Genomic DNA, 27,980 nt, shown 5'->3' with positions numbered 1-27,980 from the left:
ACGTGGGCCACCCAAAGGTGGCGCCGCGTGACCGAGCGTGAGCGCGCGCGCCGCCCCGCCGGGACAGGCGCGCTCCCGCGGGCTCAGGAGCCCGCTGCGCCGGGAGGGCGGGGCGGGGCTGGGCGGGGCCAGGCGCGGGGCGGGGCGGCGTGCGGGGCGGGGCCAGGCGCGGGGCGGGGCGGCGGCTGCGCAGGCCGGGCCTGGAGCGCGCAGACTCCGCGCAGCGGGACGCGAGCGCGCGACCTGGCGCCGCCGCCGCCGCCCGCCGCCTCCGCGCTCGTGGCCCGGACCCGCGGGGCCGCCTCCTCCGGGCTCGCCGGCGCCGTGGGCTCCCGGGCGGGCGGCAGGTGCAGCGCGGCCGGGCGGCCGGCGAGGGGGCGCCGCGGCAGCGGGTGAATGAGAGTTGGCCCCGATCTCCGCGCAGGGTAAGCGGCGCGCGCGCGGACGCCCACACGGACCTCGCGGACACGCGGACCCGCTCCGGCACGGGCCGGCCCGGCCGCGACCCGGCGCGCTCGGCCACGCTCCTCCGGTGCCCGGCGCCAGCGGCCCTCCTAGAAGGGCCCCGCGCGGGCGCGCCCCGCACACACGCCCCCAGGTCCCGCGCGGGGCCGGAGCGCGCGTCACGGCCGCCCCCTCCAGCGCGCGCCCCGCGGCCCCGCGCCCGACCCGCCTGGGAGAGGAGGACGTCCCGGGGGCGCGGGGCCCGGGCTGGGGTGCTGCTGGTCGCCGAGCTGGGGGTCGCCGAAGCTCGGCGGAGACAGGGGCTCGGCGGGGAACGTCGTCGTGGAACCCACTCCCTGGGGACACAGGAGAGGTGGAGGGAGCCCGCGACCCCAGGAACGACCCCGCCAAAAAGTTGTGGCCACTCGCCCCCTCCCTGTACCCCTCTTTCTGCCCTGGCTGCTCTCCCTTTGTTTGTGACTTGTAGCTAGTGGGGCTCTGCGGGCACCCGGGCCGCCTGCAGGCCAGGAGGCGGAGTGGAGTGTGGCAGCCCCCAGCCTGGGGTCCCCACCTGCTCAGAGCAGACGCGGCACCCCGTCCAGGCCTACAGCTGCGGAGGAAGGGGAGCCAGAGACAGGTGGGCGGGCTCCCCTGCCCCTGACAGTGGCTCTGTGGCGGGAGGAGCGGCAGGCCCTGGGGCTGGAGACCTCCGTGGCTGCCCCCGGAAGCCTGGTTGCTCTAGGGGTTGTTGCCAGTCCTGAATTTCCAGACGCAGGGAAAATCCATTTTGGGGGAGATGTTTTGCAGGATGGGAATCTCTTCTTGCCTTCCCTCTGCAGGCTGGGCAGGAAATACAGTTCTGAACCTTTCCCGCACACAAAAATCGTGGCCGTTGGGTCCCAGGCCCCATAGTGGCCCAGCTCTGGGGGTTGTTTAAAGTCTGGGCCTGGCAGGATGGGCAGGGGCAGTGCTACACACTAGTTAAGAGAGAACTTCGGAGTCTTGTCTCTGGTGCACATGCCCTGTGACCTTGGGCAGGAAGGCATTGCGTCTCCCTGTCCTCAGTTTCCCCAGCAGTAAAGGGAGGGGGGCTGATACAAGTATTAGCTGAGGTGTTGCAGGCCCCCGCTGGCCAGGCACGCCCAGGGCAGAGATCAGAACACCCTGGTGAGGTTGTCAGTGCCCTCTGCCCCCGGGCAGCCAGTTTCCCTGACTGCCCCATTTGCGCCCCAGGCACGTTTGAGGACGCATCTTCCCCCTGGGTGAGTGTGTTCCAGCTCTCGCCTTTGCCCTGTGCTGGGAGGGAAGCCCATCCCACCGTTGTTAGCTGGGACACCTTGGGTTGGGGACCTAAGGAAACCTGTCCCACCTTCCTGCTTGTAGACCCTCAAAAACCCTCTGCCTGGCCCACGTAGGGGGCCTGGCTTGGCTGGCCTTCTCCCTGTCTTGGGCATGGTGTGGGTCCTTCTGGAGCACTTCGTGACTGCAGGACAGGGGCCTTGAACCTCCACAGTCTGGACAGTGCTGGACTCATGGCAGGCACTAGGGGGTGCCAGCTTGGTCCCAGGGACTGGGAGGTGGGGGGAGGGGTGGTCCTCAGGGCCTTCTGCCCTTCTTCCCCCTCAGCTGCCCTGGCTGATGAGGTGTGGGGTGTGGCTGTCCCAGTGGTGCGGCCTGTGGACGGGCAGGGCCTGTCCTTGTGATGTCTGTGTGTTTGCACTTGGGAAAGGCATTTCCTGGAAACTGGGAAAGTCTTAAACTTGTGGTCTGCTGGGCTCTGGCCCTGGCAACCTGTTTATCCTGGGTTTCTCTGGAAGTGGCCGAGGAACCCCTCATGGAGGAGGAACCAGGCGGTCTCTCTCCAGACCACCAGCCTGCAAGGCTCTCCTCAGTGCCCTCTTACCTGTCAGTCCAGCCAGGAGTGGGTGTCAGGAGACCAGTGGTTGCCAGCGCCCGGTGACCGGCAGTCCCTGTGCTTCCTGGGCCTCACCTTCTCCAGCTGGAAACGAGGGGGGAGAATCAGGCCTGTTTTCCCTGAATCACCATTTCTGCTCTACGACAGAACAGAATAGAATCGCGGTTCGGGCACAATGAAACAGTGCCGTTAGAGCCCAGTGAACCCTGTTGCCGGGAGAGGCTGTGAGCCTGCAGCCCGCCCTCTGTGTGTCACAGCGACGTTCCAGATGTGACAGACGCCAGCCCCAGCCCCGGGACGCTCTCAGTGGAATCCGTGTCATCGGCGAACAGAGGGGCTCCCTCGACGCGTCCGTGGTGTGGCCCGTGTTGGTGGTCGTGCCCTCGGCACCCCGTCACCTCATGGGCCCCAGTGGGCCCCTTTTGGCTCCCTCCGTGTTGTGGTTGGGCTGTTTCCCTCGGGGGGCGGGAGCCGCACGAGCCGGTGAGGGAGTGGAGTTCCCACCCTGGCGCGGCCGGGCTCCAGCCAGCGGCTCCTCTGCGGGGGTGGCCCTTCTGGCGCCCCTCACCTCTGATGTCCGGCCCTCTATTGTGTGTCGCGATGGGGTCTCGCCTGGCGGCTGTGCTGGGGACGTGCTGAGCACTTCTGGAGCCCCTGTCAGCACAAAGCGTGTACTCGCTGGGGACGAAGACACCGGCGGCCGCCCGTGCGGCCCAGCGACCCCTTCTCTGAGCTTCTGCCTGCCTCGCTTCCCGCGGCTGCGGCACCTGTCGCCCCGGGCACGGGAGACCATTTCCGGGCGCGCTTGCGGCCCCGTGGGAGCTCGGACCGCGCTGGGACTTGGGGCGTCCTGGCGAACTGGGGGAGATGAGACGTGGGCTGTGGAGGTGAGCAGTGGGAGGGGTCCGCTGCACTGGCTGGGGACGCGGCGTCTGTGTGCTCAGCCGACAGGGCATCCGGCCCTGGGAAGCCGCTCCAGGAGAACGTGTCCACTCCCGAGGTGCCCGGAGGAAGACCTCTGGGGTGGGGGTGGGGGGCTGGAAGCGGACTTGGGGGCTCTTTGGCACCGCGGTGGGTTCGGGCCGGGTTCTTCCGTGGCCATTCGGCGGCGTGGCAGTGGGGACTCTCGCTGGCTCTTCATCCTGGGCAGAGTCGTGAGAATGCCGCACGCAGAGGGGTAAGAGTTCACGTCCCTGACGGTCCGGTGTGGCTGGCGGGCACGGGAGCGGACCCGGGTCGCTGGAGAGGGTGGTGGTTAAGGGGCCAGCGTGGGAACAGACCCAGGTCGCTGCCCCAGGTTGGGAGTCGGCCTGCCGGCAAGGTCAAGAAATATAATCGGTAACTTGAGAACTTCGAGGGAGGGTGCTCAGACTTTCCTTACAGAGGTGGAGCCAGAGGAGGGCTCCCCGTAGAGAAAACGGCGCTCCTTCCTCCTTCGTGTCTGCGTGTGGCCCACATGGAGGGGCTGGGGGAGACTTTGGGGCCCTCCTTCTGCACCGATAACTGGCGCCTCCTGAGGCCTGTCGTTGACATTGTCTGGCGTCTGAGTTCTGACCGGGTTGCGATCGTGTTTGTGGCCTGTGCCTGAAGTCCCCTCTGGTCACCCTGGAAGACAGGGAGCACTGGCCATTCACAGAAACTCTGCTCACAGTGACAGAAAGCACCGAGACTTGCGTGGGACATCAGGTGTGGGACAGGTGTTCTCCACGCACTGTCCCCTTCCGCCCCACAGAGAGATGGGCTGGCCTGTGCCCCCATTTAGATAAGTCACAGGGCTGGGATTGGAACTTGGGTTGTTTGGCTGCAAGACTCCTGACCTTACCGCCTCCCCGCTAACCCCTGTGGCAAGTTCAGTTACGTTTCCAGGGGTCCGTGAGAGCGGTGTGAGCGATCAGTCGAGTGGGAAGGCTTTCTGCTATCTAACACGCGGCAGTAACGGGCGTCCCTTACCCCAGGCCTGCCGGCCTTCTGAGCGCTTTGCAGGGTGATCTTTGTAACCGGAGGTGGGTGCTGTTACTGGCTCCGTCGCACAGATGATGAAGCTCATCTCAGAAAAGTAATCTCCCAGAGGCCACAGGCTGGTGAGTGGCAGAGTCTGCTTTGGACCGGTGGTCTCCGTTCCTAACCTGTAGCAGAGAGGTGAGGTGGAGAAAACTTGATCTTGCTGCTGTGTGTTCTTGGGCAAGATGCTTAACCTCTCTGGGCCTCAGTTTGGTCACCTGTAAACAAGGGTCTTGGTGGAGGATACAGAAACCAGAGGCTTGAGAGCATTCTGCCATTCATAGAATGGCCTGGCCAGCTTCTCCAAGGAGGAGGGGCCAGGGAGATGGTGGCGAGTGGGCAGGTGCTCGTCATCCCCACACGGACTGGTGTTTGGTGGCTGTGGTTGGAGTCCGGGCTTCTGGCTCTCTCAGGGCTCACCCAGATTTGGGAAGAGAGATACGGGACACCGGGGGGCTGTATTTCTCCTCTCTGAAGTGAGGGTGCTTGGAAACTGGAAAGCACTGTGCTCAGTGAGTTGTTGTCTGTCCCTCTGGAATGAGGGACGGGGAGGGGGCTGGACCCGAACGCCTCTGTGCCACCAGAGCCAGGTTAATCTGTGGGGAAGAGAAACCTGGTGTGCTGGGCACCATCGAGGGCCCCAGAGGTGGGGGGGCAGCTCCCCTCTCTCGGGCAGGTTCCCCACCGTCAGTGGAAAGCACTGTGCTTCTAGCCCGTCCCCTGTGGGCAGCAGGGGCTTGGGGGGTCTGGGGGTGAGCACACGGCGTGAGGAGGCAGGAGCCCCTCCCCAGCCCTGCCAGCGTGGAGTGCAGGTCGGGGCACATCCGAGTCCTTCCTGCGCCCCAGCAGCCTCCATTCTGGGCCTCCCGTCCTCCCTCTCTCCCTCCCCCTCGGCCCCCTTCTCCCCGAGGTGCCTGCAGGGGTGGCAGAGCCCTTTGTCTGGCGCAACTTTGCTCCCATCCCCAGCCAGGGCGGCCTCTAGGCCCCGCCCCGGTTAGGGTCGTGCCCCCCCACTCCACCCCCCCCACTCCTGTGCCGCTTCTGCCCCTCTCTGCTCTCGCTCCCCAGTCTGTGAGCCTTGGGGAAGTGAAATGTGGCCTCAGCACAGGCTGGGGTGCCGGGCTGTGCCCTGGGGTGGCGGTGCTCCAGGTCGCGGGAGCCTGGCTGGGGGAGCTGCGGGATCCGGGGGCGGCCTGGCCTCCGCAGGGAGGGGGCAGGGCCCTGCAGGCGGAGAGGCGGCTGTTTTTAAAATATCTTCATTGAGGCGTAATTTACATGTCATGCCATCCACCCATTGAGAGCGCGATTCACCGGGTTTTAGCATATTCACGGAATCGTGCAGCCGTCACCGCAGTCAGATTTTAGAACATTTCCGTCACCCCGGGAAGAAACCCTGTGTCCCTGCGCAGTCAGTCACCCCTCATCCCCGCCTCCGACGTGGGGTCCGCTGGCCGAGAGGAGGTCTTTCATCTGTCCATGTGGCAGTGTGTAGCCATGGGGGCCTTTTCCGAAGTGTGGCCTTCTTCCCTGGCACCACGGGACCCTGGGCCGCCTTTCTTACAGGCTCCGTGGGCTTGCCTCTCTGGGAACCAGGGGTCTGAGCCCATAGCTGCCCCTTCTGCCGCTGTGGCTTACCCACTGTGTGCAGGGACCTCAAGCCATTTGCCTACCCATCATCTCCAGGAAGCCTTCCCGGTTTTCCCCTTCCCACAGGGTTAGGACCTCGTGGGCCACCGTGCCCTCGTGCTGGTCACCCTGTGCGGGCTTGCCTGTTGACTCACCTGCCTTCTGTGCTGCTGGAGGGCAGGGGCGTTCCTTTTCGTTTTCTGCTGGGCTCTTTGGGGACAGTGTGGGGGGCGGTGAATGGTTGCAGGTGGGGGTCGGGTGGGGGTTGGTCCGTGAGGCTCTCTCCCCCACATCCTACGGTTGGTTGGTTTTGAAACTTCACTATGTCCTCTGGAGCGGCTCAAGGGCAAGGCTGGTCTGGCTGTGGGTGACGGGATGCCTGGAGGCCCGCCCGCCCCGCATCCCATCTGTGGCACGCCGTTTGTTGGCTTTTTAATAGACCGTATTCTATAGATCGGTGTTGGATACACAGAAAATTACACAGCTACGGCTGAGGTTTCTACACACTCGGGGGTCCTGCAGGCTCTCCTGGTGTTAATATCTTGTTAGTGCCAAACAGCGTTAAAATTGCTAAACCAGCGTTGACACGTTATTAACTCAAGTCGGGCTTTAGATACCCTCAGTTTTAACGTAAAATCTTTTTCCTCTCTCAGGATCCCATCTGGGCTCTGGCTCAGGAGGTTTCTTTGGGCTGGGACGGTTTCTCAGACTTTTTTGCTTTCTGATGACCCCGACAGGCGGGAGAAGCATTAGGAAAATGATAGGGTCCCTCTACGTTGGAATTTGTTCAGACACCTGGAATTCCTCTGTTGGAATTTGGATGCTTTTCTTGGGGCTGAACTGGGGTCTCAGGGTTAGGAGGAAGCCCACAAGGGCAGTGCCCTCTCCTCCCACCACGTTGGGCACGTTGCTGTCCGCCTCACTGACCACTGAGGTATTGACCTTGTGGGGCACAGTCGCAGGGCTCTCCTGGGCACGTCGGTCAGGCTTCCCCTCCGTGAAGCTCCTCTCTCCCCCGTTCACGCTGCCCTTGAAGGGGGTCTGTGTGCACGGCCACGCCAAGGGGGATCCTGCCCCAGCCCCTCTGGGGCCAAGTTTCTTCCTTCTTTATTTGGAATTTTTCTGTGTGGGAGCCTAGCGTCTTTTCCCCATTTACTAATTTATTCAGTCTCTCTTGTATCAGGGCAGAATTCTGTCTTGTTCTGTGTTTTGAGTTATTTGTCTTGTTGGAGGACTTGTTCCGGCTCTGGCTCCCATCCTGGTCGGGGGTGAGCACGTCCCAATCCCTGGTTCTGCAGGTGGCTCTAGGCTCACCTTGCCCACGCCCTGCCCCAGCCCTGCAGTCGGCCGCTCCTGCCAGAGCACGGGGTCCAGACCCGGGGTCACGTCCTGCGCCAGCCCTGGGCCGGGCTGCTCCCCATGCCAGAGCACAGTGTCAGGACCCAAGGTCCGGGTGCTGGGTGCACTTGCTGCTGGGGGAGTGGTTCTCTCGGCGTCGGCGGGCGGAGCGGGAGACACACTCGAGTACTCTAACCGTGGGTCTCTGCGCGCCTCTGACGACGTCTGTGAGGCACCATCTGTGTCCGTGTTCAGTGAAATGTCAGTTCATCCTGACGATACAGTCTGCTCATTACCACGTGGATACTCTGGCCTCCTCTTCTCCCTGATCAATAAATTCCTATCCCGCGGTGGGAGACGGGCTCCCCGTTGGCCATGCGTTTCCAAAATCGTTGCTTTCTGGTATGCGCGCCGCGCGGGGTCATCCTGGCCTTGGGGAGCAGCTTTATGGGCCTGGACGCAGCGTGCGTGTCTGGTTCCCGCTCACTCTGTGGGGCCCGGTGCCCTGTCAGAGCTCAGGCCCCAGGGGGGTCACGGGCCATCCCGTTTGCAAGAAGGCCTGTGGCCTGCAGGGGGAGGGAAAGAGGAGACCGGGGGCCCCCGGCTGTGCCCTGTCAGCCGGCCCCACAGGGATGGGCACAGACTTGGCGTGCTTTTGAAATGTGAAAGTGGGGCTAACTTTGAACGTGGCCCAGAGGTCTGGCCTCAGCAGTATGAAGAGAAGGACTGCGAGCAGACTCGAGCTCGGCTGCATCTTGGACCAGGATCCTGGCGGGGCCTGGCGGCTTCCCACCTCGGAACTCACACCCGCGCAGGCTGGGGGCGGGCGGGGGGACGACTGCAGAGCAGCCGCTGTGCCCAGAGACCAGTTTCCTTTCCGGGAAGAAGAGAAGCGAGGCTCGAGTCGGCTTCCATTCCCGTGTGGGGTCTGTCTGCGGCACGTGTGGGTCCTGTTGGCAGGAGAAGGGCTTCCGCTGGAGGTTCAGAGCCAGGCGGGGGGCGGGGAGGCAGAGAAGGCTCCGGCTCCCTGAAGCTGGGGAGCTGCACACGGTCTGCAGGCTTGAGGGGTGGGCAGGGGCCAGCGCTGGGGTCCCTGGGCTGGGGAGGCCCGAGCGCAGCCACGGGGTTGGGGGCGGCGTAGGTTTCTGAGGAGGGGAGCGGCCGGCACGGCAGCTGTCCCTGTTGAGAGAAAGCGGGACAGGACAGTGGGCGAGTGGGGCACTGGTGAGGACCGTCACTCTGAGTGGGCACACGCGTGGGGGGGCGTGCCGCGCCCACCATCCTGTCTGCACCGTCACTGTGCTCTCTCCCACGCCGGGAGGTCTGGCTCCGGGAGGAGCCGGCCTTTGTTCTCGCTCGTGGGTGAGCTCCCGCCACGGACCCGGGGGGCTCGGGCCCTCCCACCCAGCCTGCGTCTGTCGGGGAGCTGAGGAAGCTGCTGGAACCGGCCGGGGGCTCTGTGGGGCTGGGGGTGCTGTTGTCCCCGAGTGGCCCTTCCTGAGAGTGAGGCCTTGGGACCTGGTGGGCACCACGGTCACCGTCTACCTGTCACCCTGCTCACCTGGCTCCCCCACGGAGAGCCCCCATCCCAGGACCTGGCTTTGCCACACCCGCATTGCCTCTTCTTTCTGGGCTGACATTTTGGGGTCTGCTAGGTCCTATGCAATGGGCAGCTTCGGGGCAGCAGAGCTCTGGGATGACTGGAATCGCGTGGGGGTCACGGCCGTCCAGCGTGGCTGCCTGGCGGCTGTAGTCTGGGCGCGTAGGTCTGCCTGGAGGGGAGCCCGAGCTGCACCACCGGGGCGAGCCTGGCGGGACCAGCGAAGGCCGGCCTGGGCTCTGTCCTCCTGCCCAGAGCAGGGGGGGCTGGAGTGGAGGGCTCCCCTTGCTCCAAGGATGCTCCGTGGCAGGGACCGGAGGACACATGTGGGTGCCGGCCCCTGGCTGGGGAGCTAGGCATTTATTTTCTTAATTTTATTTTTCTAAAAATATTTTTTTTATTTATGTGAGAGACACAGCAAGAGAGGGAACACAAGCAGGGGGAGTGGGAGAGGGAGAAGCAGGCTTCCTGCAGAGCAAGGAGCCCCATGTGGGGCTCGACCCCAGGATCCCGGGATCAGGACCCAAGCCCAAGGCAGACGCTTAATCACTGAGCCCCCCCAGGCACCCCAGGAGTTTGGTATTTAAACCTCTGAAGCAACTTAAATAGTGAGAAACACACACAAACTTGTAATATCCCCGAACTCAGACTCTCTCGGAAGAACCAGGCTGTCGAGCCACCCACGGGGTTCCCGCAAAATCTGCACGGTGGTGGGCGTGCCTTGTGGTGGTGAAGGGCGTCACCCGCCCGAGACCGCGCATCCCAGAAGCAGGACGGTGAGGGTCACGTGTGGGGTGGGGCGGCGGGGGCCCAGCTGTCCGGACCGACACCGCCCCTGGTTCCGGGGGGTTGAGGCCATGCGCCCCCTCAAGGCCCCTCTGAGCATATCCTGGGCAGCTGCGCGTGCCAGGCCCGGCCCTGTCCTGCCACACGGGTTGAGCGTACAGCGGGCGCGCTGGGCACACCCTGGAGCAGGAGGAAAAGGAATACTTTGTTCAGCAGCCAGTGTGGGGAATGCAGGCAGATGTGTGAGTCACACCACACGCACCCCGCGAGGAAGTTGAAGGAAGGTGTGAGCATCTGTGTGTGTGCACGTGCGTGTGTGTGTGCGCGTGTGCACGCGAGGGGCGGCGAGCGGGCTAGCGTTGCTCGTCGGGAGGAGGAAGGATAGCAGGGGACCCAGGGCTGGATCAGAAGGTGGACCCGAACGAGTGCGACTGGCCGGTGCCTGGAGGCCAGCCTGCCGAGCGGCCGGGCCGCGGAGCGTGGAGCGTCCGGTGGAGAGGAAGTGAGCTGAGTCAGCCACCAGAGAGCCCCGGGCGTCCCGGCTGGGTGGAGCGGCTGGCAGGGTTGGCGTGAGGACTGGGAGGGGAGGCCAGGCCGGAGGGGCCATCCTGCCCCCGCCACGCCCTGGGCCCGCCCGGCCTGCCTGTGTCCCAAGGGCGAGCCCCTGGTGGGAGAGCCTCGAGGCAAAGGGTGGGTGCGGGTCAGGAGGGGCGCAGGTGGCTCGCAGCCTCCGCTGAGCACCGCCGCTGGGGGGCCCTGGGAGATGGGCCCCAATAACCTGGCCGCGGCAAGTGCAGGGGGAGGGCGGAATCCTCAGGATGGCCTGGCATCACCACCCCCTACTGACGGGGGAGCGCGAGCGGCCGCTGGGCATCTCCCCGGTGTATGCGGGAGGCACGGCCCCCAGAAGCGGGGTGATGGGCGTCCTGGATGTTGAGAGTCTGCTTGCGTTTGTGTGAGGCAGCCCGACGGGTTCTGGGGAGAACTGGAACTCTGTGGGGTGAACCAGGCCGTGTGGGGCCCAGGAAGGGGGGGCTACGGCCTCTCCCCAGCCAGTTTCTCCTCTTTGAAAAGCTCCAGCCCGGGTCTTCCCCAGCTCTGTAGCTCCTGCTGCGCTGGGGGAGTGACAGTCCAGATGCCCCCACGGTGGGGAAGCGGGTGGCTGGAGTTCTTAAAGTGGCTCCTTTCCTCTCCCTGGGGTCCTCCGTCAGGCCCCTGAGCCCCACACGGGCTGGGCCTTTCTCATCCCGAGATGTAGGGGCAACTGGGCAGAGCCTAGATGTGGTCCGAACGCTGTTCCGGCGGCTGCTAAAGCCTTTGCCTGGGTCGCGGTTTCGCTAGGATGCGTGGGGCTGGTGACTGAGCCTGTCCGCTAAAGCAGAGCTCCTGCTGACCCCAGGGCAGGGACCAGAGTGGGACTGTCATGTGGGCAGGGGCCGGGCACACAGCAGGTGCCTGAGCAGTGGCCACGGCCAGCCTCGCTGGTGGTCCAGGGAGGAATCCTTCTGGAGCTACAGCCCCGTCCTAGCGTCCTTGACCCCCCAGCAGGGTCACTGCCATCTTTGGGAAAGCCCTGAAGCCTCTTGGGTGGGGGGAGCCTTGGATGCTGGGGACCCCACCTTATGTGGCCCAAGCATGGACGGCATGCTGGGGGGCTGGTCTGAGTGGGGGGTGTGGAGAGCTGCCCAAGGGTCCCCCAGGGGAGGGTGAGTGGGTGGTTGCCACCCCCCACAGCAAAGCTGAGAGGGGCTTCCCCGTCCCCACCTTGCAGACGAGTTCAGTGGAGCTGGACGGGTCCTGGCAAGTGGCTAAGGTGCTCTGCTGCCCTAGGGCCTGTGTCCCGCCTGCCACACCTTTTGGGTCCGTTTAGGGGTTTTAGATGGTTGAAGTTATCCTCTTTGTCACCCACTTACAGGCCTTATGTGGATGCTAAACTTTGCTTTTGGGGGGACCTGCCCCCTTCATACTGTATGCATGAGGGCCTCCTCGCTCTGCAGGGGCCTCAGGCCTCCCCATACCTCCCCAACCCTCACGGGGAGGCTGGAGTGTCAGATTCCTCTCTGACCCACCTAGCCAGCCCCCAGTAGGCCCTCCCACCACCACCTGACGGCGATGGGAGGGTGTGGGGCTCTCTCCCGGGACTGTGGGCTCCTTGAGGGCAGGCTTGGACCTGGCCGTGCTGTGCAGGCGCCTGCCGCCCCGGGGCGGGTGAGCGCTGGGGCGGGAAGGGTCCCAGTGCTGATGCTCTCTGCGGGGCCCTGGCCTCGTTGTCTGTCGCTCAGAGCCTGGGGGCGTGGGGACAGGGACCTGCAGGAGGGTGCTGCCCAGGGTCTAGCTCCCTCTTGCTCTGCCCTCTGCAAGCTAAGCCAGCCCAGTGGGCAGTCCCTGGAGCAGAGGCGTGGACTGGGCAGGGCCAGGGAGGCCTCCGTAATCTGGGCTGTCCCTCCCCCTGGAGCCTGTGTCACAGCCTACGGAGAGGACCAGGAGCCTTGCTGGGGGCGGGGCAGGACCACAGGACCACACAGCAAAGAGCAGTGGGAAGGCTCACACTGAAATGCCGCCCGATGATGGGAACAGTGGTCCTGGAGGCTCTCCAGGGGGCCCAGGCTTCATACCCACGGCCTCCATCCGTAATGGCCCCCGGTGAGAGCTGTTGAGCCTGGTGCGGAGGTGAGGTGTCTCGGAGCAGATCACAGGGCCAGAGAGATGTGAGGCTGGGTGACTCCAGAGGCCACTGGCAGCCGGGGCCTTGGCATGTCTCCATCAGCCACAGGGGCCTGAGCAGGCCTCGGGGGGTAGGGGGCCCTGGGTTCCTCCCCTAGGCAGGAGGGCTGAGCCTGGAGTGTGGCCGGTGCCGCCCTGAGTCCAGGCCTTTCTGTTTGCTGTCCGTGTGTCACCCGGGTTGCTGCGGGATACCTTGTCTTCTGGCAGAGAGCTGAGGCTGGGTTGGGGGTGGGGGGGGGCCTGTCCGAGGAGGTGGTACTCCTGGGCCTGGGGTGCCGTCCGGGTGCGTCCGTCGTGTGTGTCCCAGGCCTGGGGCTGCAGCTGCTGGGTGTCCGCTGGTTGCTCTTGCTGGGTCTGGCTGGGGCGGCTTGGCTGGGTGACGGGAGGACGGAAAGCCAAGGCTAGAACTGACCGGGAGGGAGGCCAGGGCCCGGCAGGGCTAGGTCTGAGCATTTGGGAGGGCGAGCCCGCAGCGTCTGTCTGAGGACAGCTGAGGACCCGAGGTTTCTAGTTTAGGGACGCAGGTGGAGGAGGCGGGGGTTCCCGGAAAGGGAGCCAGGTGCCCAGACCCACAGGCCACGAGGCAGGGAACTGTGTCCTCCCTCTTCCCAGTGCGCCCCCGCAAAATCCCGCTTTATCTTCACGTTCTCTGATGCCAGACTCAAAAAACCCTTGCCGCTGCATCAGAAAATGGACTGTCAGTTTTCCAGCATTTACCAAATCTGGAGGAGGCCCCTGCCGCTGGAGTTGTACCTTTGTCCCAGGTTCCACGCCCCCTGCACTAGCCGCGCCGTGGTGGGACGAGGGACAGTGGGACAAGCGACTTGGGTGGAGGGACGGTGGGACGAGGGATGGAAGTTTCTGTCAGGTGCAGCCCATTGCTGCAGGCCCTTCTCTTGCCCAAGGGCATTTGGGCGTGTTGGAGCAGGTGATGCTGGTCATGAGTCCATCCTCCCCCAGCCGGCCAGGTCACGCGGTGCCCTGGGACGGCAGCCCCCCCACCAGCGGACTCAGTACACAGATCAGCTTCCTTCCTTTAAGTCGGGCAGGTGTGTGTCCTTTTAAATAACCGACCGCCCCGCTGAGGGCTGAAACAGCTTGGTGAGTTGTCCGCAGGGAGTCCTACAGCAGGGAAGCTCCCTTGCTTGTTCACAACGGGGTTCCTGGTCTCTCTGCATCTTTTCCCCATTCCGATTGTGACAGGAGGGGGCTGGGATAGACCCAGCGGTTCCATCCACCCAGTTGGGATGGAACACCTGCGGGACGCCCAAATCCGAGGCAGGGCTCCCATCCCGAGAGCCCCTGGATTCCGAGTGTCCTGTGGGTGGGGACCCGCCTGCGGCCGCCGGTCCCTCCACTCACAGAGGCCGGCTCTGCGGTGGTGCGAGCCTCAGACACCCCGGCCGCCAGGAGAGCCCACTGTGACCTATTTATAAAGTATTCCAGAATCACTTACATGAGCATTTTGTCCTAAATTCCGTGTAATTAGGAGATATAAACCGTACTGCGTGATTATTTTTGTGCACTCGTGTAACCTAAATGAGCACTCTCTCCGTGTAGGTTTTGTAAAAAAGAAAAAAAAAGCCATTTTAACAAAAACATAAAAGGAATGGATTTTCCCTCCACGGTTCTCTCAAAGCCTTGAAAATCGCGCGTCTGCGTGATGACCGGGAGACCTTGTTGACGGTTGTCTCATTAGCAGACCCTTTCCCTTAGCAGCAGCAGGAAGGGAAACTCTGCGGCAATGTTTCCAGAGTCCTTGTGAGTTGTGGCTGTGGAGCCGCCGCTGGCTTCCCACTGGCCCCGCTTTCCCCCTAAATGTCGGGGGAAGCCAGAGGCTCGCGAGCAGCTGCTCCCGGCTGCTGCTGGCGTGGCGTGAGGTGTTGGGATGAGGAGGGCGATTTGTGCCACCAGCGTCCTCTCGGTGCGTGCCCTTGGGCGCGACGGCAGGTGTGGGGCCAAGTGTCCATGGCCGCATGTGTGGGGCTGGGGGAGACTCGGGGGCCGGGTCTTTCTCTTCTTCTGGGCTTTGGGTGCACAGAACCAGAGAAGGCCCAGCCCTCGGGTTGCGGGTGCCGCGGTCAGGCGTGCAGGACCCTCCCGTCTGTTTACTCGGTTCTTTCCAACGTCCTGACGCCCTTGCGCGTCCCGCCCAGACAGGAGCTAGGACCCTGATGAGAAGAACCCCGTGTGACAGGCCTTCTGCCAGCTGTGCGCTTGGGCGCCTGGCGCGGGCCGCCGCCACCCCGGCTTATGCCTCTCATCCACGGGGCCTGACGTGGGCCCCCGGGAGCGTTCCTCCTCCCTGCCCCCCCCCACCCCGTGATTGCATCCGGAAGGACTGGTAGAAGTGGTCTGGGCGGGCCTGAGGGTGGGAAGCGGGGAGGTGGTACCGGCCGTCTAAGGCGGGACAAGTAGGAAAGCACACGGGTGTGAGGGACCAGGTGTGCTGGGGGGAGGGCGGGGAGTGAGGAACATCTGAGGGGTGAGCCCTGGGGGGGCCGAGTGTTTCCGGGGGTCCCAGATGTGGAAATGGCCTGGGATGGGGGAGGGGCTGTGGAGTTGGGGACAGGTCAGCTGGAGGTGGAGGCTGGGGCCTCCCTGGGGTGGAGGGAAAGTCTGGAGTGCCCCCCCCCCGCCATGACCCTGGAGGAGTGAGGGGCAGCACCGGGAGCCGTGGGGCTGGGAGGCCGCTGTCATGAGGCAGAGCATCGGGGGAAGGGGGCTCTGTGCCCACCTGTGGCTGCAGCCCGCAGACCAGGCCCGGAAGGATGTGCCCTGCAGCCCAGAGGCTCACACACGCTATGTGGCTCATCCTGGGGAGGGAGGTGCGGAGGGGAACCCAGTACCTCGGGTTTCCAGAACAACCACGGAGGTGATGTGGGGGGAAGCTGGCCTTGGTGCCTTGGAGGGGGATGCCCCTTCTGACCTCAGTGTCCTGGGCTCTGAGTCTGCCTTTACTAAGGGGTGCCCCCCCTGGGGACCCTCGTCTTGTAGCCCCAGGTAGGAGCCGGCTGCGCTCTGGGAAAGTGAGGCAGTGCCCGCGGCATCCGGGTGTGCCACAGGTGCTGGGGTCCCAGAGTGGGGAACCTTGGGAGGTGCACAGGCTTCCGTCAGGCAGCTCAGCCCTCGGCCAGGGTCGGGGCCCCTGTCCTGCCTCGACACCACTGCCCCTCCCTGTGCCCACCGCACAGCCCCAGCTGCCCCGATGACCGTCCTCTCAGTCGTCAAGGATCAGCGAGGCTGAGAGGCAGGTGCACGGAGAACCCTCGAGCCGCGCTGCGCAGGCCGGTGCCTCCCTGTCCCATGCAGGTGGGGACCGTGGGTGATGTGCACAGTCAGCCGGCCAGCTGGGTCCTCCGGCTCTCCTGTCCTTACACGTGGTGCTCTTTTTCTTCCTCTGCCCCCTTCATGGCTCTCCCAGGAAGCTGGGAAGGAGCAGGAGCCAAGTAGGGTCCTCACAGCGGGTCAGCATGAGCCTGCTGTCCAGAGAGAGGGGCCAGTCACTCCCATACTCTCCTCTCTCCGAGAGGGGACCACCGTACCAGGTGGGTCAGCTTTATCCAGAGGCAGTTTGTGGACACTGGTGGGTCGTTGAGCACAGGTGCAGTGCTCCGAGGGGCGTCGGGGTATGAACCTGCAGGTTCCCTCCTCCTGACCTGGCCGGGAGCACGCGGGGGAGCGACCCAGCTCCCCGCAGAGAGACCCAGGCTGGGAGGTTCAGGGAGGTGGCGCCAGGGAGGCGGGAGCCAGCAGTTTCCACAGGCGTGAGCGTGCCTGGGAGGACGATGCAGGCGGTCTGTCCTGCAGGGTCACCTATGACCCTCTGTGTGTGTGGAGCCGGGCCTCCCCGGGCCTGGACCAGCATGCGCTGGGGTGGGGGCTGCCGATGGTCTGTCTTCTCCGGGAACCGGTTGATGGAATCTGGTTTCCTTTTGGAATCTGGGGATCAGGCCCCAACAGGTGCTGTTCTGCTGTCTTCCTGGGTCTTTCCCACCTTCCCTGAGGCCTCCACGTTGCGGCATCTCGAGGCCGTGGGATGGACTCAGCCGCCATCCCCAGGCTGGATGGGAAACCACCGTTCTCGGCTGTGCCGACCTGTCTGTCTGGTTAAGCCAGGTCTCCACGCCAGCTTTTGGTGTGTCCTGCCCTCCCTGGGAATGCACGGCCAGCCCTTCGGACCCCTTGGCTGGGACGAGCGTGGGGAGTTGGCTCCGGCGGGGATCGCGGAGCTGGCTTCCAGCGGCCGGGCCGGGTGCGGACACGCAGTGCGGGCGCTGGCAGGAGGCCGCCGCGCACCCGGCGTGCTGGTTGCCCGGAGCCCCGCGGCCCGTGGGAAAGCGAGGATGCGGTGAGCCGTGCTTGCATCCGGGGACTTGCTGAGGGACGTCCGTCTCATGGTTTAGGTGACGTGCCCGCAGCGTTTCCGTGAGGACAGGAACGGTGGCGTCGTGGAGGGCAGGCTGGTGTGGATCGTGGGTTGTTACCGACACTCTGTTCGCATATGTTCCCCTCCGGGTGCGGAAGGTGGCGTGTTCTTACCAGTTGCGGGTTTTTAGTCAATTCAGGATGTGGCGTTGGACCTTTTTTGGGTCCGGCGCTGATGAAAATTTGTGTGAGATGCTTGGGCCGCTGCTCTGGTGAGTGAGTGGAGGCAGGAGCGTGGCCGTTGGAGGGTGGGCGGCGTGGTCCTCCTGCCCCGTGGTTGTGGCCGTCCGAGGACTCCAGTACGGAAGGTGCGCGACAGCCGCTGGTGCTTCCTCGTGGGACCCTCCGAGCGGCTCCCTCCCCAACTCTTAAGGGATGGTCTCTGGCCCGCTGTTCGGGGGTCCAGGTCTTCGGGGTCTGGTTGGCTGAGCTGTAGGGGCCTGCCTGGGGTTGGGGCGCCCGCGGTCAGCCAGGGATGTGGGGGCGTGGACAGCGGTGAGCTCCTCTGAGGGCAGGTGTCCCAGGCCCCTTTCCAGCCATGCCGAGTGGCCAGAGCGAAGGAGGAGCGGGGGCTGGGGCCAGGAGCCCAGGGGCGCCTAGGGGGGAAGCGAGCTCCCGGGGCAGGAACAGCAGCTTCACTCCGGGCCGGTGGGGAGGGCTGGGCTTGGCAGCCCTGCAGGAGAGGGTCTCGGGAATGGGGACAAAGCAGACTGCGATGTGGGGTCAGGTCAGGACATTAAGATTTAGGGAGACTCCCTAACACAGGGCAAGTCGGTTTGGGGGACCCGTGTCAACAGACGGGGCTATGTGTGTCAGTAGTCACGCTGTTACTTACACAGCATGGGGGTGGCCATTGGCTTTTCAAACTATGAGCCATGGTTTTCATCCTTGCGCTTCTGGGTGTTGATTTTCCCTCACTCACCGTGTCCTCCTGGTTCTCCGCGGAGGGAGGTTAAAGCCTGTGCGCACATCAGCCCTGCTCAGCATCGTGGCCACGCGGCCCGGCGGGTTCTGTCTGATTGTCCTTGCCAAAGCAGGTGCACGGTGTGGGTTTAATTGCCTTCGCGGGGGAGTGACCTTTTCCCACGTGGGCCCCCCTCGTGATCGTGATCGAGGGAGACCCCGGTGCCTCGTGCTGCGGGCGGTGTTTCTCCCGGAGAACCGCCCCGGTTGCGAGGAGGCCGACGAGCGCACATCTCATCTGAACCCGCAAGGTCCCGGGAAAGTTCGCTTATTTCCAGGACGGTTTGTCAGGGTCCTGCAGAGACGGGGGTCCTGCCGTCCTCGCCCATCTCTTCTCAGGCGACTGTGAGACGGACCGTTGCATGCACGACTGTTTGTGGCTGGTGATGCCCGTGGTCTCCAGAGAGCATCCTGCCGACGCCTGAACACGTCCCTCAGCTGTCCCCCACTCCTCGTCTCCCTCTCCAGGGCGTCCCCCATGTTTCGGAGTCACCTTTTCGGCCCAGCAGCGAGGGGTCCGCCGCAGGCTTGCTGGTGCCCAGGGGGCCTTTGGTGCTTGGGACCTAGGGTGGAGGCTGTGATGCTGCCGGCCTGGGGCCCTGGGGCCCTTGTCTCTCGTTCCCGTTCTTTCTTCCGTTTGTTTCCTTCCCTGTCACACTCCCTTCTGCCTCTCGTGTCTTCCGCTCATTCTCAAGCTGGCCGCCCCCCAGGAGGCAGCACCTGTGTGCTCCGGACTCCCGCGGTCCTGTTACCGAAAAGCCTCCGACTGGCCTGCAGGGCTCAGTCTACGTTGTGCGGGGAGTCGGGAGACGGGCTGCTGGGTGCTGAGAACCGCAGACACCGTGTGCACCCGGCTGCAGAGGCAGGGTGGGCGTGCCGAAGGCTGCCGTGCAGGACAGCGTGTGCGGGCATGCACACTCAGGTGTGAGAGCCCGTGTGCCCTGGGGCAGGGGTGTGTACCAACTGAGAGACACCTGTGGATGAGGACGTCAGGGAGGGCTTCCTGGAGCGGGCGGCTTCTGTGGCCCCGGAAGGTACTTGGTACCCAGGGACAGGGAGGGTGTTTGTAAGCAGAGGGGGTGGGGAAATGTGCTTGGGGACCTCCTGTCGCCTGAGCCCCCAAGGAGTGAGGCGCAGGTGGAGAAGAGAGAGGTGTAGCCACTGGCCTGGCTGGGCACAGGGGCATGGCCTCGCCCCTGCTGTCTGACTCTGTGCCAAGTGTCCGTACCTGTAAGGTGAGAGCGTCCTGCCCTGCCCTGCCCCTCTGGGGTTCCTCTCACGTGGTGACGCAGAGCTGCGACGCGCCCGCGGTCCGGCCCCCGCCTGCCCCGCTGAGGCCCGCTCTGGCTGTGCCTGTGCACACGGTTCCCTGCTGTCTCCCCTGGAGGCCTAGACCGGGGTCAGAGGGAGTCGTGGGCCTGTCCCCGCATGCCGTCTCCGGAATCGGGGTAGGGTGCTGGTTCTCCGAGGCGATCTCTGAGCCCTTCATAGTCCCCAGCTCGTGAGCTCGCCAGAGGCCCTTAGTGACGCGGGTTGTCTCTGTCGCTCCTCACCGGGTGAGAAAGTCAAACTAGGAACTTCAGAAATACTCATTAATTGATCAGAAACTGCCAACGATAAACCCATTACATAGTCACACAAGTAGCACATTTTATTTTCATAAAATTACCATTTCCCCACGCACCTCCCTAGACGGAAAAGAGACAAGCGCAGGGAGCAGAGGCGGCTCTGCGGGCCCGGGGCTCGGCGCGACTGAACACAGCCGGCTGCCGGCTCCGGTCCCGTGCGCCAGGCGCGAGAGCAGGCGTGGGAAAGCCGATGAGCCTCGGGTTTAACCTTGTGCGTCCCCCAAAAGGGGTTGCTGGGCCAGAGTCTGAGAACGGCGGGTTTGGCCTCCAGAGAGATTTCCCTGATGTGGTGAATGAAGGTCCTTGTTTCCATTCTTTCTGCTTTCTTTAAACTTGTTATAAAAATATGTAAATAAGATCTTTCTTGTCTTTTATTTGAAACATTTGATTTTAAAACTTTGCTGTGGAATAGTCAACACGTTCAGGATTCAACAGGGGGTTGAAGCTCAAGTTGGGTCTCCAGTAGTCCCTCTCCTCCCCCTCCTTTTCTTCCCTCCCCTCCCTCCTCCCCTCTCCTCCCCTTCCTCCCTTCTCAGCTCCTACCTTCTTGTGCCCTCCCCTCCCCCGGGGCTCCGGGGCTTCTGGCTTGCCCACACAGCAGATGGCAGTCAGCCCCCCCCCCCCCCCCCCCCGCTGCAAGGTCTCCAGCAGGGCATGTGGGGGGTCCTCACTTCTTGTTCAGATGATGGGGGATCCCACGGTGGCTGTCCCCCATGGATGGACATGAGGATGTGTCCTGCCTCTTTCTGCTGTTCCAGAAGCAACACTGCAGTGAAATGACCTTGCCTGTACATCATTTTGCAAGCGTGAGGGGTTCCTGGAAATGAAGTATGCCGTTACTGGGCATTGCAAAATGCCCTGTGCGCCTCCTTCCGAGCGGGGCACCCTGCTTCCTGGCCCTCACGCCCACGTGCCCTGTGTCCGCTGGGCTGTTAGGGAAAAGGGCTTCTCAGTGTCATTTCAGTATGTGTTTCTGTCTTTGTAAGTGACGATTGTCTTTCCGTCTGCTGGAGAACTGTTTGTTTGCCTTTTCTGGGAGCCGTCTGCATCTTTTGAGCATTTTTCCACGGGGCTGTTGATGAACGGCGGACAGATTAATCCTTTGTGGTGTGTGGGGCCAACATTTCCTTCTGGATTATTATTTGTTTCACTGCTGACGGAGGTTTCTGCCTTGCAGAAATTTGTTTTGGAAGTAATCAGTGTTCTTACCATGCGTCACTTCTTGCTTGGAAAGGCCTGGGCTGGTCCGAGGCCCCAGACCCTCCCCTGTGGCCCCTGGGCCACTTTGAGTGTCATCTGCGTGTGGCTCCAACCTTGCTTCCCTGCACAGCTGCCGGGATGTCCCGGGCCGTTCGCAGGACAGCGTGTCTTCCCCGGTGCTGTGAAATGTCACTTTGACCCTGGCGGCTGCTGGGCCTGCTTCTGTACATTCTGGTTTGTTCCGCGGCCCTGCTCTCTGTTGACGCGCCGTCCCCACGCCTGCACAAGGGCTGTAGCTGCGTCGCGTTCTGTTATGTGGTAGGGCTGGACATTCCGTTGTATGAGACCAGCATACCGTCCGTCTCCAGATCTCTGTCACCGTCCCATACTGAAACTCTGTCCCCATGGAACGCTGACTCTCCATCCGCCTCCTCCCACCCCTGGTGCCCACCGTCACCCTCTGTCTCTGTCTTTGTTGATGAGACTCTCCCAGGGAGCATCTCAGTGGAACCCTGCAGAATTTGCCCCTGTGTGGCTGGCTCATTTCGCTGGGCACAGTGCCCCCCAGGCTCGTCCATGCTGCCCATCACAATTCCCGCTGTCCTCGAGGCCGAGCGATATGCTGTTCTGTGCATAGACCACACTTTGTCTATCCGTATCTCTTCAAGCCCCAGGTGTCGTTACTGGGGTGCAGCCCCAGACGTGGGGTGACCGGTCCTCTGGTCCTGTGTTTATATTCTGGCCAGGGGTCCTGGAAATCAGACCGAGTGTTGCCTTGGGAATCTGGCGAACAGCCGGAGCCAGGCGGCTCTGGTCCCCCAGCTGGTCCGTGAGCTGTTGGGGGGACAGGGCGGGAGTGATGGGGACCATACTGTGCCCTTGCCTCTGTCTTGCACCCAGTCACGGCTGTGAGTCCCCCGGGGTGGGGGGACCCCAGAGTCGCAGCAGCTAGGTTCACAGAGTCCTTCATGCAGGACTGGCCCAGAGACAGGCATGCGGGAGCCAGGCCTCTAACCTCCCAGAGGCAGGCAGGCGGGGGGCTGGATGGGGGGCGGGAAGGCGTGAAGCCCACGGGCTGCGTCACTGTGGCTCTCTGTGCAGCCGCCGTACATGGGAGCTCCCCGTGCACTCCCTGTGCCACGAGTCCGCTCCCTCGCCCAAGCCCCTCCCACCAAGCCCCTCGCCCAACCTCTTCTGCTGCCCCCGGCCCCACGGCCCCACTGCTTCCTCTGCCCACCCTGCCGGGAGGCTCCGCACCACTCCCTTCCCTGGGTGTCTCCCTCTGCAGCCCGCAGAGCCGCTCTGCCGCCAGGCCAGCCAGGACGCCCCGAGGAGAGACCAGACTGCCTGGCGGCCACCCTGGACCTTGGCGGTTACCTGGGCGGCAGGTGCAAAGACGACTTGGAGAGTTCGGGTGTGGTTTTTGTTTTTGTTTTTATTTTTTTCTTTTGCGCTGGATGTGAGCTTGTCACAGAGGCCTGTGGAGGGAGGGCTGCGGAGCGCCTGCCCACCCCTCCGCCGTCCCGCCTTGGGCCTGCTTGTGTCCCGTCTTGGCCTGCGGAGCAGGAAGTGTGGGTTCCAGCTTCTCGCTGTGGCATGTGGTGCTTGACACCCCGGGGAGGCCTGAGAATATCCCAAGGGCTGGCTGGGAGGTGGGAGCGGCTAGTGGGGGAGTCCCAGGCCTGGGCGGAGATAAAATAGGAACAAAGTGGCCTCCGGGCAGGTGGTTGGGCTGAGCACGAAAGCGCTTTCCGTCTAAGGGGCTGTTTAAAGCTGTGGGGTTACCCTGGTGCTCGATTCGCCTAGGGACCCGGAAGGTCTTTAAAATGCACCTCACCCACCCACGCCCTGACTCGTTGTCAGAAACAGGTGACGGCCAGGTGACGGAGGTGTTGGGTCGGGGGTGGTGTCGTTGAGTGCGCTGGGAAGGGGGCAGTGCATAGCCATGGAGCATGGATTGTGGGGTTTCAGGCAGGGGGTGGGACCCAGGGCTGGCTCCCGGTGTCACAAGGGCTTATTCATTGTGCTCTTTGTCACTGCAGAGCGAGGGTCACTGTCCCGAGACCCAGGGGATGGCCCCTCAGGGTGGGCAGTGCCATGCTCTTCCCAGCTGGCTGTCCTTCCAGTTCCTCTTCTCAGACAGGAGTCGGGGGGGCGTGGGGAGAAGTCACTGGCCCATGACTCGGGTGGACGGAGATGGTTCGGTTTCCCTCACTGAGATCCTTCTGGCCCCAGGGAGCCTAGAGACCGCCCAGGCTGCCCCAGCCTCGCCATGGTGGGCACCTTGCCCCTCACCCCTTTCCTTAGGAAGACTGGGGTGGGGGTGAGGTCCACGCACAGGCGAGCAATGCTGCGGCCGCTGGTAGGGGACCCCGTGCTTAGCCAGGGCCCAGATTCCCTGTTCGTGGGCCGGTAAGTGCCGTGCCCTTTCTGAGAGTTCTCGTTCCGCTGGGCGTCTGTCCCCGAAGGACCAGGGGCAGAGGAGCTTGGCCCGTCGGCCAAACCCAGCGCACTGGCACCTGCTTTTGTAAATAATGTTTTTGGCCCAGAGCCACACCCATTTTGTGGTCCAGCAGAGCAGGCTGAGAAGTTGGGACGTCTGTGCTGCCCGTCAAGCCCAACGTTTCCTAGCCGGCCACTTGCAGAACAGGCTCGCCCGGCCCCATGCCTCGTGTCTTGCGGGGTGTTAATGGTGCACGGCCTCTGGAAAGCAGCCTGATTGCAGACAGCTGCGAGCCACACCCCTTTCTGCTTTCAGGAACTTGGGCGGGGGCCATGGCAGGAAGTCATGCCTGGTGCCCGGAATTTGGAAGGTGTTTCCTACCAGCTGTCTCATTGGCTGGATCTTCTCAGGTCCTGGATACAAAGAGAAATGGAGAGAAATTGAAATGAATTTGTGTGCATTTCTGGTAGCTTATTCTATTTTCTTAGGTGACACGGAGGTTTTTGTCTAGCTGCTCCTAAACATTAGGTTTTCTTCTTAGCTCTGTTTTGTTTAAATAAACATCAGCGTGGCCACTCTGCCAGGCTCCTTACTCAGTATGCTAGGGAGAGCAGCCTGGGAGCTGTCGTACAGTGAGGGGCGTATTAATAGAGGCATGTGCTCGGGAGGGTGGATGGCTGGGTCTGTCTGGGGTTGGGGCAAGCACAGGCTCTGGAGTCCAGTGAGGTTGGTTCCTGTTTCTGATGCCACTTCTCTTTTCTGCTGCTTCCCCGAGACTTGGTTTCCCCTTTTGTCAGTGTAGCAGGAGTTCTTTCCTCTCAGCATCGTGACCAGGACATATGACCTGTGATGGGGGAGCTTGTTGCTGCCTGCGATTTGGGGCCCTGCACAGCCTGTACCAGTTCATACCAGTTCATACCAGCCCGTACCAGTTCATACCAGCCCAAACCAGCCTGTACCAGCTCATACCAGTTCATACCAGCCCGGACCAACCCGTACCAGCTCATACCAGCCCGTACCAGCTCGTACCAGCCCATACCAGCCCGTACGGGCCCGCACCGGCCCACCGGCACTGTTAGCATGGCAGGGTCAGTGGTGAGAGAGGAGCCTGTACACTCACGGTTAGGTAAACTTGAAGCAAACGTGCCCGACTGAACCCCTCCTTGCCGAACTGCCATCACTGTTTTTGTTCGCTGGCGTGGTCCCGAGGTGGTTTGCGTCGGTCTTGTCTGAAAGGTGGACATCCTGCCTCACAGTGGCCACGGCATCGGGCCCATGCCTGCACGTCTTCAGCGGCTCGCAAGTGGCCACGGTGGGAGCAGCCACACCCCTGGCACGGGCCGGTGCCACACATCGGGGCTTCACTTCTTGTTTTGTTGATTGTCTGGGCTTCATCGAGGGACGGAAAAACCGCGTGTGTGACGTGTAGCCACTCGCTGTGAGCGGCACAGAGGAGCCGAGGTGACTGTCCCCTGCTCTCAGAAAACTGTCCTGCCCTTGGGCAGGGGAGTTCCTGTCCAGGAGCCGCGCGCGGGGCCTGATGCATGCCTCCCACGTGCACCTTGTCTGTCTGGTTCGTGTGAACAGAGTCGCCAGCCGGCATTTCTGTCTGCGCCGGACTCGTCTGCCAGCTGCGATCGTGGTGGACAAGGGAGGGGTGTTAGGAAAAGTCGGAACGCCCGTGAGCAGCACCGGCCGCGCGTTTTACCAGTATCTGTGAGTGTGTGTGCAGCTGTGTGTCTTTGTGGTTTGTAAGAACCGTCCGACCTATGTCTCTGCTCTCGGGTCCCCGGGGCCACTCCATGAGCCATCACGAGCTCTCCAGGCCGTGGGCTTGATCCCAGGTCACAGAAGAGGGGGTGACAGCTCACAGCAGGCCCTCCCAGCTCTCCCGCTCTCTCTGACTCTCCAGGGCCGCCCAGGCCATCGTCAGGGTCACCGAGCTGGTGGGTCCTGTCTGCATATCTTCACTGGTGATTACAGGGGTTTGGGCTGGCCTTTGTGGGGGCAGACAGGCCCTGAAGATGCTTGCCCCAGGAAGAAATTCAGGCTACCCCCCCGCCCCCCCGAGAAACACCCAGGTTATTGGAAACTTGGCGTTAAGTTTTCTGCAAGTGTTTATGGATTTAAGGACTGCAAACCCCAGCGGGGCTCCTGGACAAAGTCCGTGGACGGCCCTTTGCTCTGAGGGCTCTGTGGAAGGACAGCTCTTCGCGGCTGTGGCCAGGGGGCCCAGAGCCGGCACAGGGCCCCGTGTTTCCTGGTGCTCAGAGGCTGCTCAGCACAGCCCCACCTTTGTGCATCATTGCTTCGTTTGCTGGACGAGGGTTTGTGAGCCCAGCACAGGTCACGGCCGGCCTCTGCCCTTAGGGCCTGTGTTCTTACAGGGCAGGGCTGGGGGCCTAAATCCTAAACAAGGGCGTTAGCTGGAAGTTCCTGGACCCCAAACCAAATGGGATGATGGCTTTCAAGGTGGGGTTCTTGGAGAAAAAGGCTCCGGGATGGGGAATCCCCCAGAACTAGAGGTGCTGGGCCCCCCAGTAGGAGCAAAGGTAGTGGCCAGAGGACCCCCAGGGGCTGGAAGTTCGGTTTCCTGCCACATGGAGAAAGGGCTCTATGAGGTGCTGTGGGACCCCTGGCCCAAGTCTAGCAGGGCAGGAGGGTGCAGTCAGGGTGGAGAGGCAGACAGTTGTGGGGCCTCGCTTGGAGAGGAGGGCCGTGCTTGCTGCAGGTGGCCATGGAGTGATGGAGGGACCTTCATGGGCTGTGGCTTGAGCAGTGTGGATACACACGCCATCCAGCGGGAGGGCGAGCGGAGACTCTGGCCCTGCACTAAGCCGGATGGAACCGAGACATCCAGCAGACCGGCCGCGGATAAGCCAGAGCAGAGCTCCCGGGGAAGCCTGCAGGCGCTCGTTGGGGGCGGGACATCTGGGTGTGGACACCGGGCGTATTTGGGGTCCTGCTGCCTGTGCCCAGCCTGGCAGGACCGAGCTGTGAATCTGGGGTGAGGGAGGGGGCTCACACACACACAAGCCTTGTGTTTGGGGAAGCCTGGGGGTCATCGGCTGTGAGCCAGCATCTTGAGCCTGGCATGGGGTTGGGCTCCGGGTCAGTGGCTCTGGCATCAGACTGCACCCAGGGGAGTGCCTAGCACAGGGCCCTGCAGGGCTGAACGGGAGTTGTGTGTGCGCTGGGGTTCTGGGGGCGGGGCCCTTGGGGCACTGATTAGGACACCCGAGTCAGCACCTCCCTAGCCCTCCTGGTCCCCTGCGGAGCCTCAGAATCTGCGGCTGCCGTCCCAGGCCACTCTGACTGCGGCGCCTGGAGCTGTCTTCCCAGAGGACGGAGAGGATGGGCCGGCTCTGGGCCTGGCTTGGGGAGCGGGGAGGCAGGGGTTCTCAGCATCTGTGACTCCCAGGAAGAAGGCTTCGGACGGGGCTGGATCCTGTGGGAAAGTGGACACTGTTCATCCTTGGATCAGCAGGAGAGCCCCTAGATGATCGGGAGATGGGGCCAGGCCGGGGAGTGACGTGCGCGGCGGGTCAAGGGAGATTGGCTGGGACACGGCAAGCGCCAGAGACCAGGAACCACTCTTTTAAGAATCTTGGCTGGGAAGGGAAATGAAGTCCTTTGTGGTTTCCAAGTCCAGTTTCCCTAGACACTGCCGTCTTTGTGTGTCCAGAAGCCATTCAGCGGGTTTCCAGAGCAGCATGCTTTGTGTCCCAGGGCCAGCTCTGCTGGACTCAGTCCTGCATGCGGGGGACACGGAGCCCGGCGGGTGCTGCCCAGAGCCGGCCGAGCCCCACCGCCCTGCGCTGCAGCCCCAGGTGCCCCTGCCGCGCGCGTTCCCGGCTCGCCCGTTGCCCACGGCCAGGGTTCCAGCGTCCTTGCAGAGCGCCCTGGCTCTGAGCAGGGTTCTGGAGTAGCTACGGCCAGGGGGCCTCTCCCAGAGCGTCTGCGTCCACGCGGAGGTACGGGGAGGAGATTCCCTCCGACAGAGGCAGGGCATGTGGCCACGGATCCCGCTGAGCAGCTGGGCCCCCTTGGGGTGGGGGCTTGCGGGAGCTGCCCTGAGCTGCCTGGGCTGGGCCCGTGGGTGCTGGTGGCGGGGGGGCGGTCCCGGGGAGGGCATCTGAGGAGGCAGGATCAGGGCGTGGGGGGCTGGTGGGATTCAGGGAGGACTCGCTGGGGGCTGGGGGCACAGCAGTGTCCAGAACGCAGGTGCAAGTGGGATTTGTCGAAAGTGCATCCACTCCGCATGGGCTCTGCGTGGAAAGCTTCGTTCTGGGTCCCACTTGGTGTCCGAGATCCGGACTCCTCCATGTCCAACATGATGGTCCACGCTGGTCCCCATCTTTAGTGGACAGTGGGGGGTGAACCAGGTTGAACAGTGTGTCCTCCCCAAATTCCCATGCACCCGGATTTTGTGGACCTGGCCTCACTTGGAACAGAGACTGAACAGACATAATCGAGATGACGTGGTCCTGGGCTAGGCTGTGCCACACTCCAGCCCAGCGCAGGGGTGCAACGTGGCTCCCCTCGCTGCCTGGACCCGGCCCTGGGCAGGGTGGGTGAGGAGGGTGGGGAGTCCAGGGTCTGGTTCTGAGCAGACAGTAGTATGGAGGCTTCATCCTTTGAGGGGCCCAGGGAGCCTGAGGAATAGGGGCATGGGGCCGGGTTTCTGGGGGCCCCTGTCTCGGGGGGACTGTGTGTCGAGACGCCCTGCTGCGGGCTGACACGAGGAGCCGGCAGGAAGAGCCCAGGGTTGGGGTGAGTTGGCAGCGGACCGGACGCGCCCGTGGCTCCCCGAGGCGTGCGTCGCGTTCTGATGGTGCGGGGGGCTGGACACTGGGTGCTTTGTCCCCTGTCCTGCTGCTCCGT

At 63.3% G+C, this 27,980-nt stretch overlaps 1 protein-coding gene across 3 annotated transcripts in view; it reads left to right on the top strand.

The window, feature by feature from the left end:
• The first annotated feature begins 265 nt into the window (after nt 1–265).
• The window catches only part of GRAMD4 (GRAM domain containing 4), a 69,745-nt gene continuing 42,030 nt past the window's right edge, over nt 266–27,980 (top strand). The window contains exon 1 of one of the 3 annotated variants that reach the window (XM_046011952.1): nt 266–425. In XM_046011952.1, the coding sequence (XP_045867908.1) occupies nt 397–425 (29 nt within the window). In that variant the 5' untranslated portion in view covers nt 266–396. Of the gene's footprint in view, nt 426–12,356; nt 12,381–27,046; nt 27,071–27,980 lie in introns of those variants that run through there. The other 2 variants (XM_046011955.1, XM_046011953.1) reach the window with 2 other exon arrangements.

The sequence above is a fragment of the Meles meles genome, chromosome 7, assembly GCF_922984935.1.
Source record: "Meles meles chromosome 7, mMelMel3.1 paternal haplotype, whole genome shotgun sequence".
Lineage (NCBI taxonomy): Eukaryota > Metazoa > Chordata > Mammalia > Carnivora > Mustelidae > Meles > Meles meles.
This window is presented reverse-complemented; position numbering and strand designations above follow the sequence as displayed.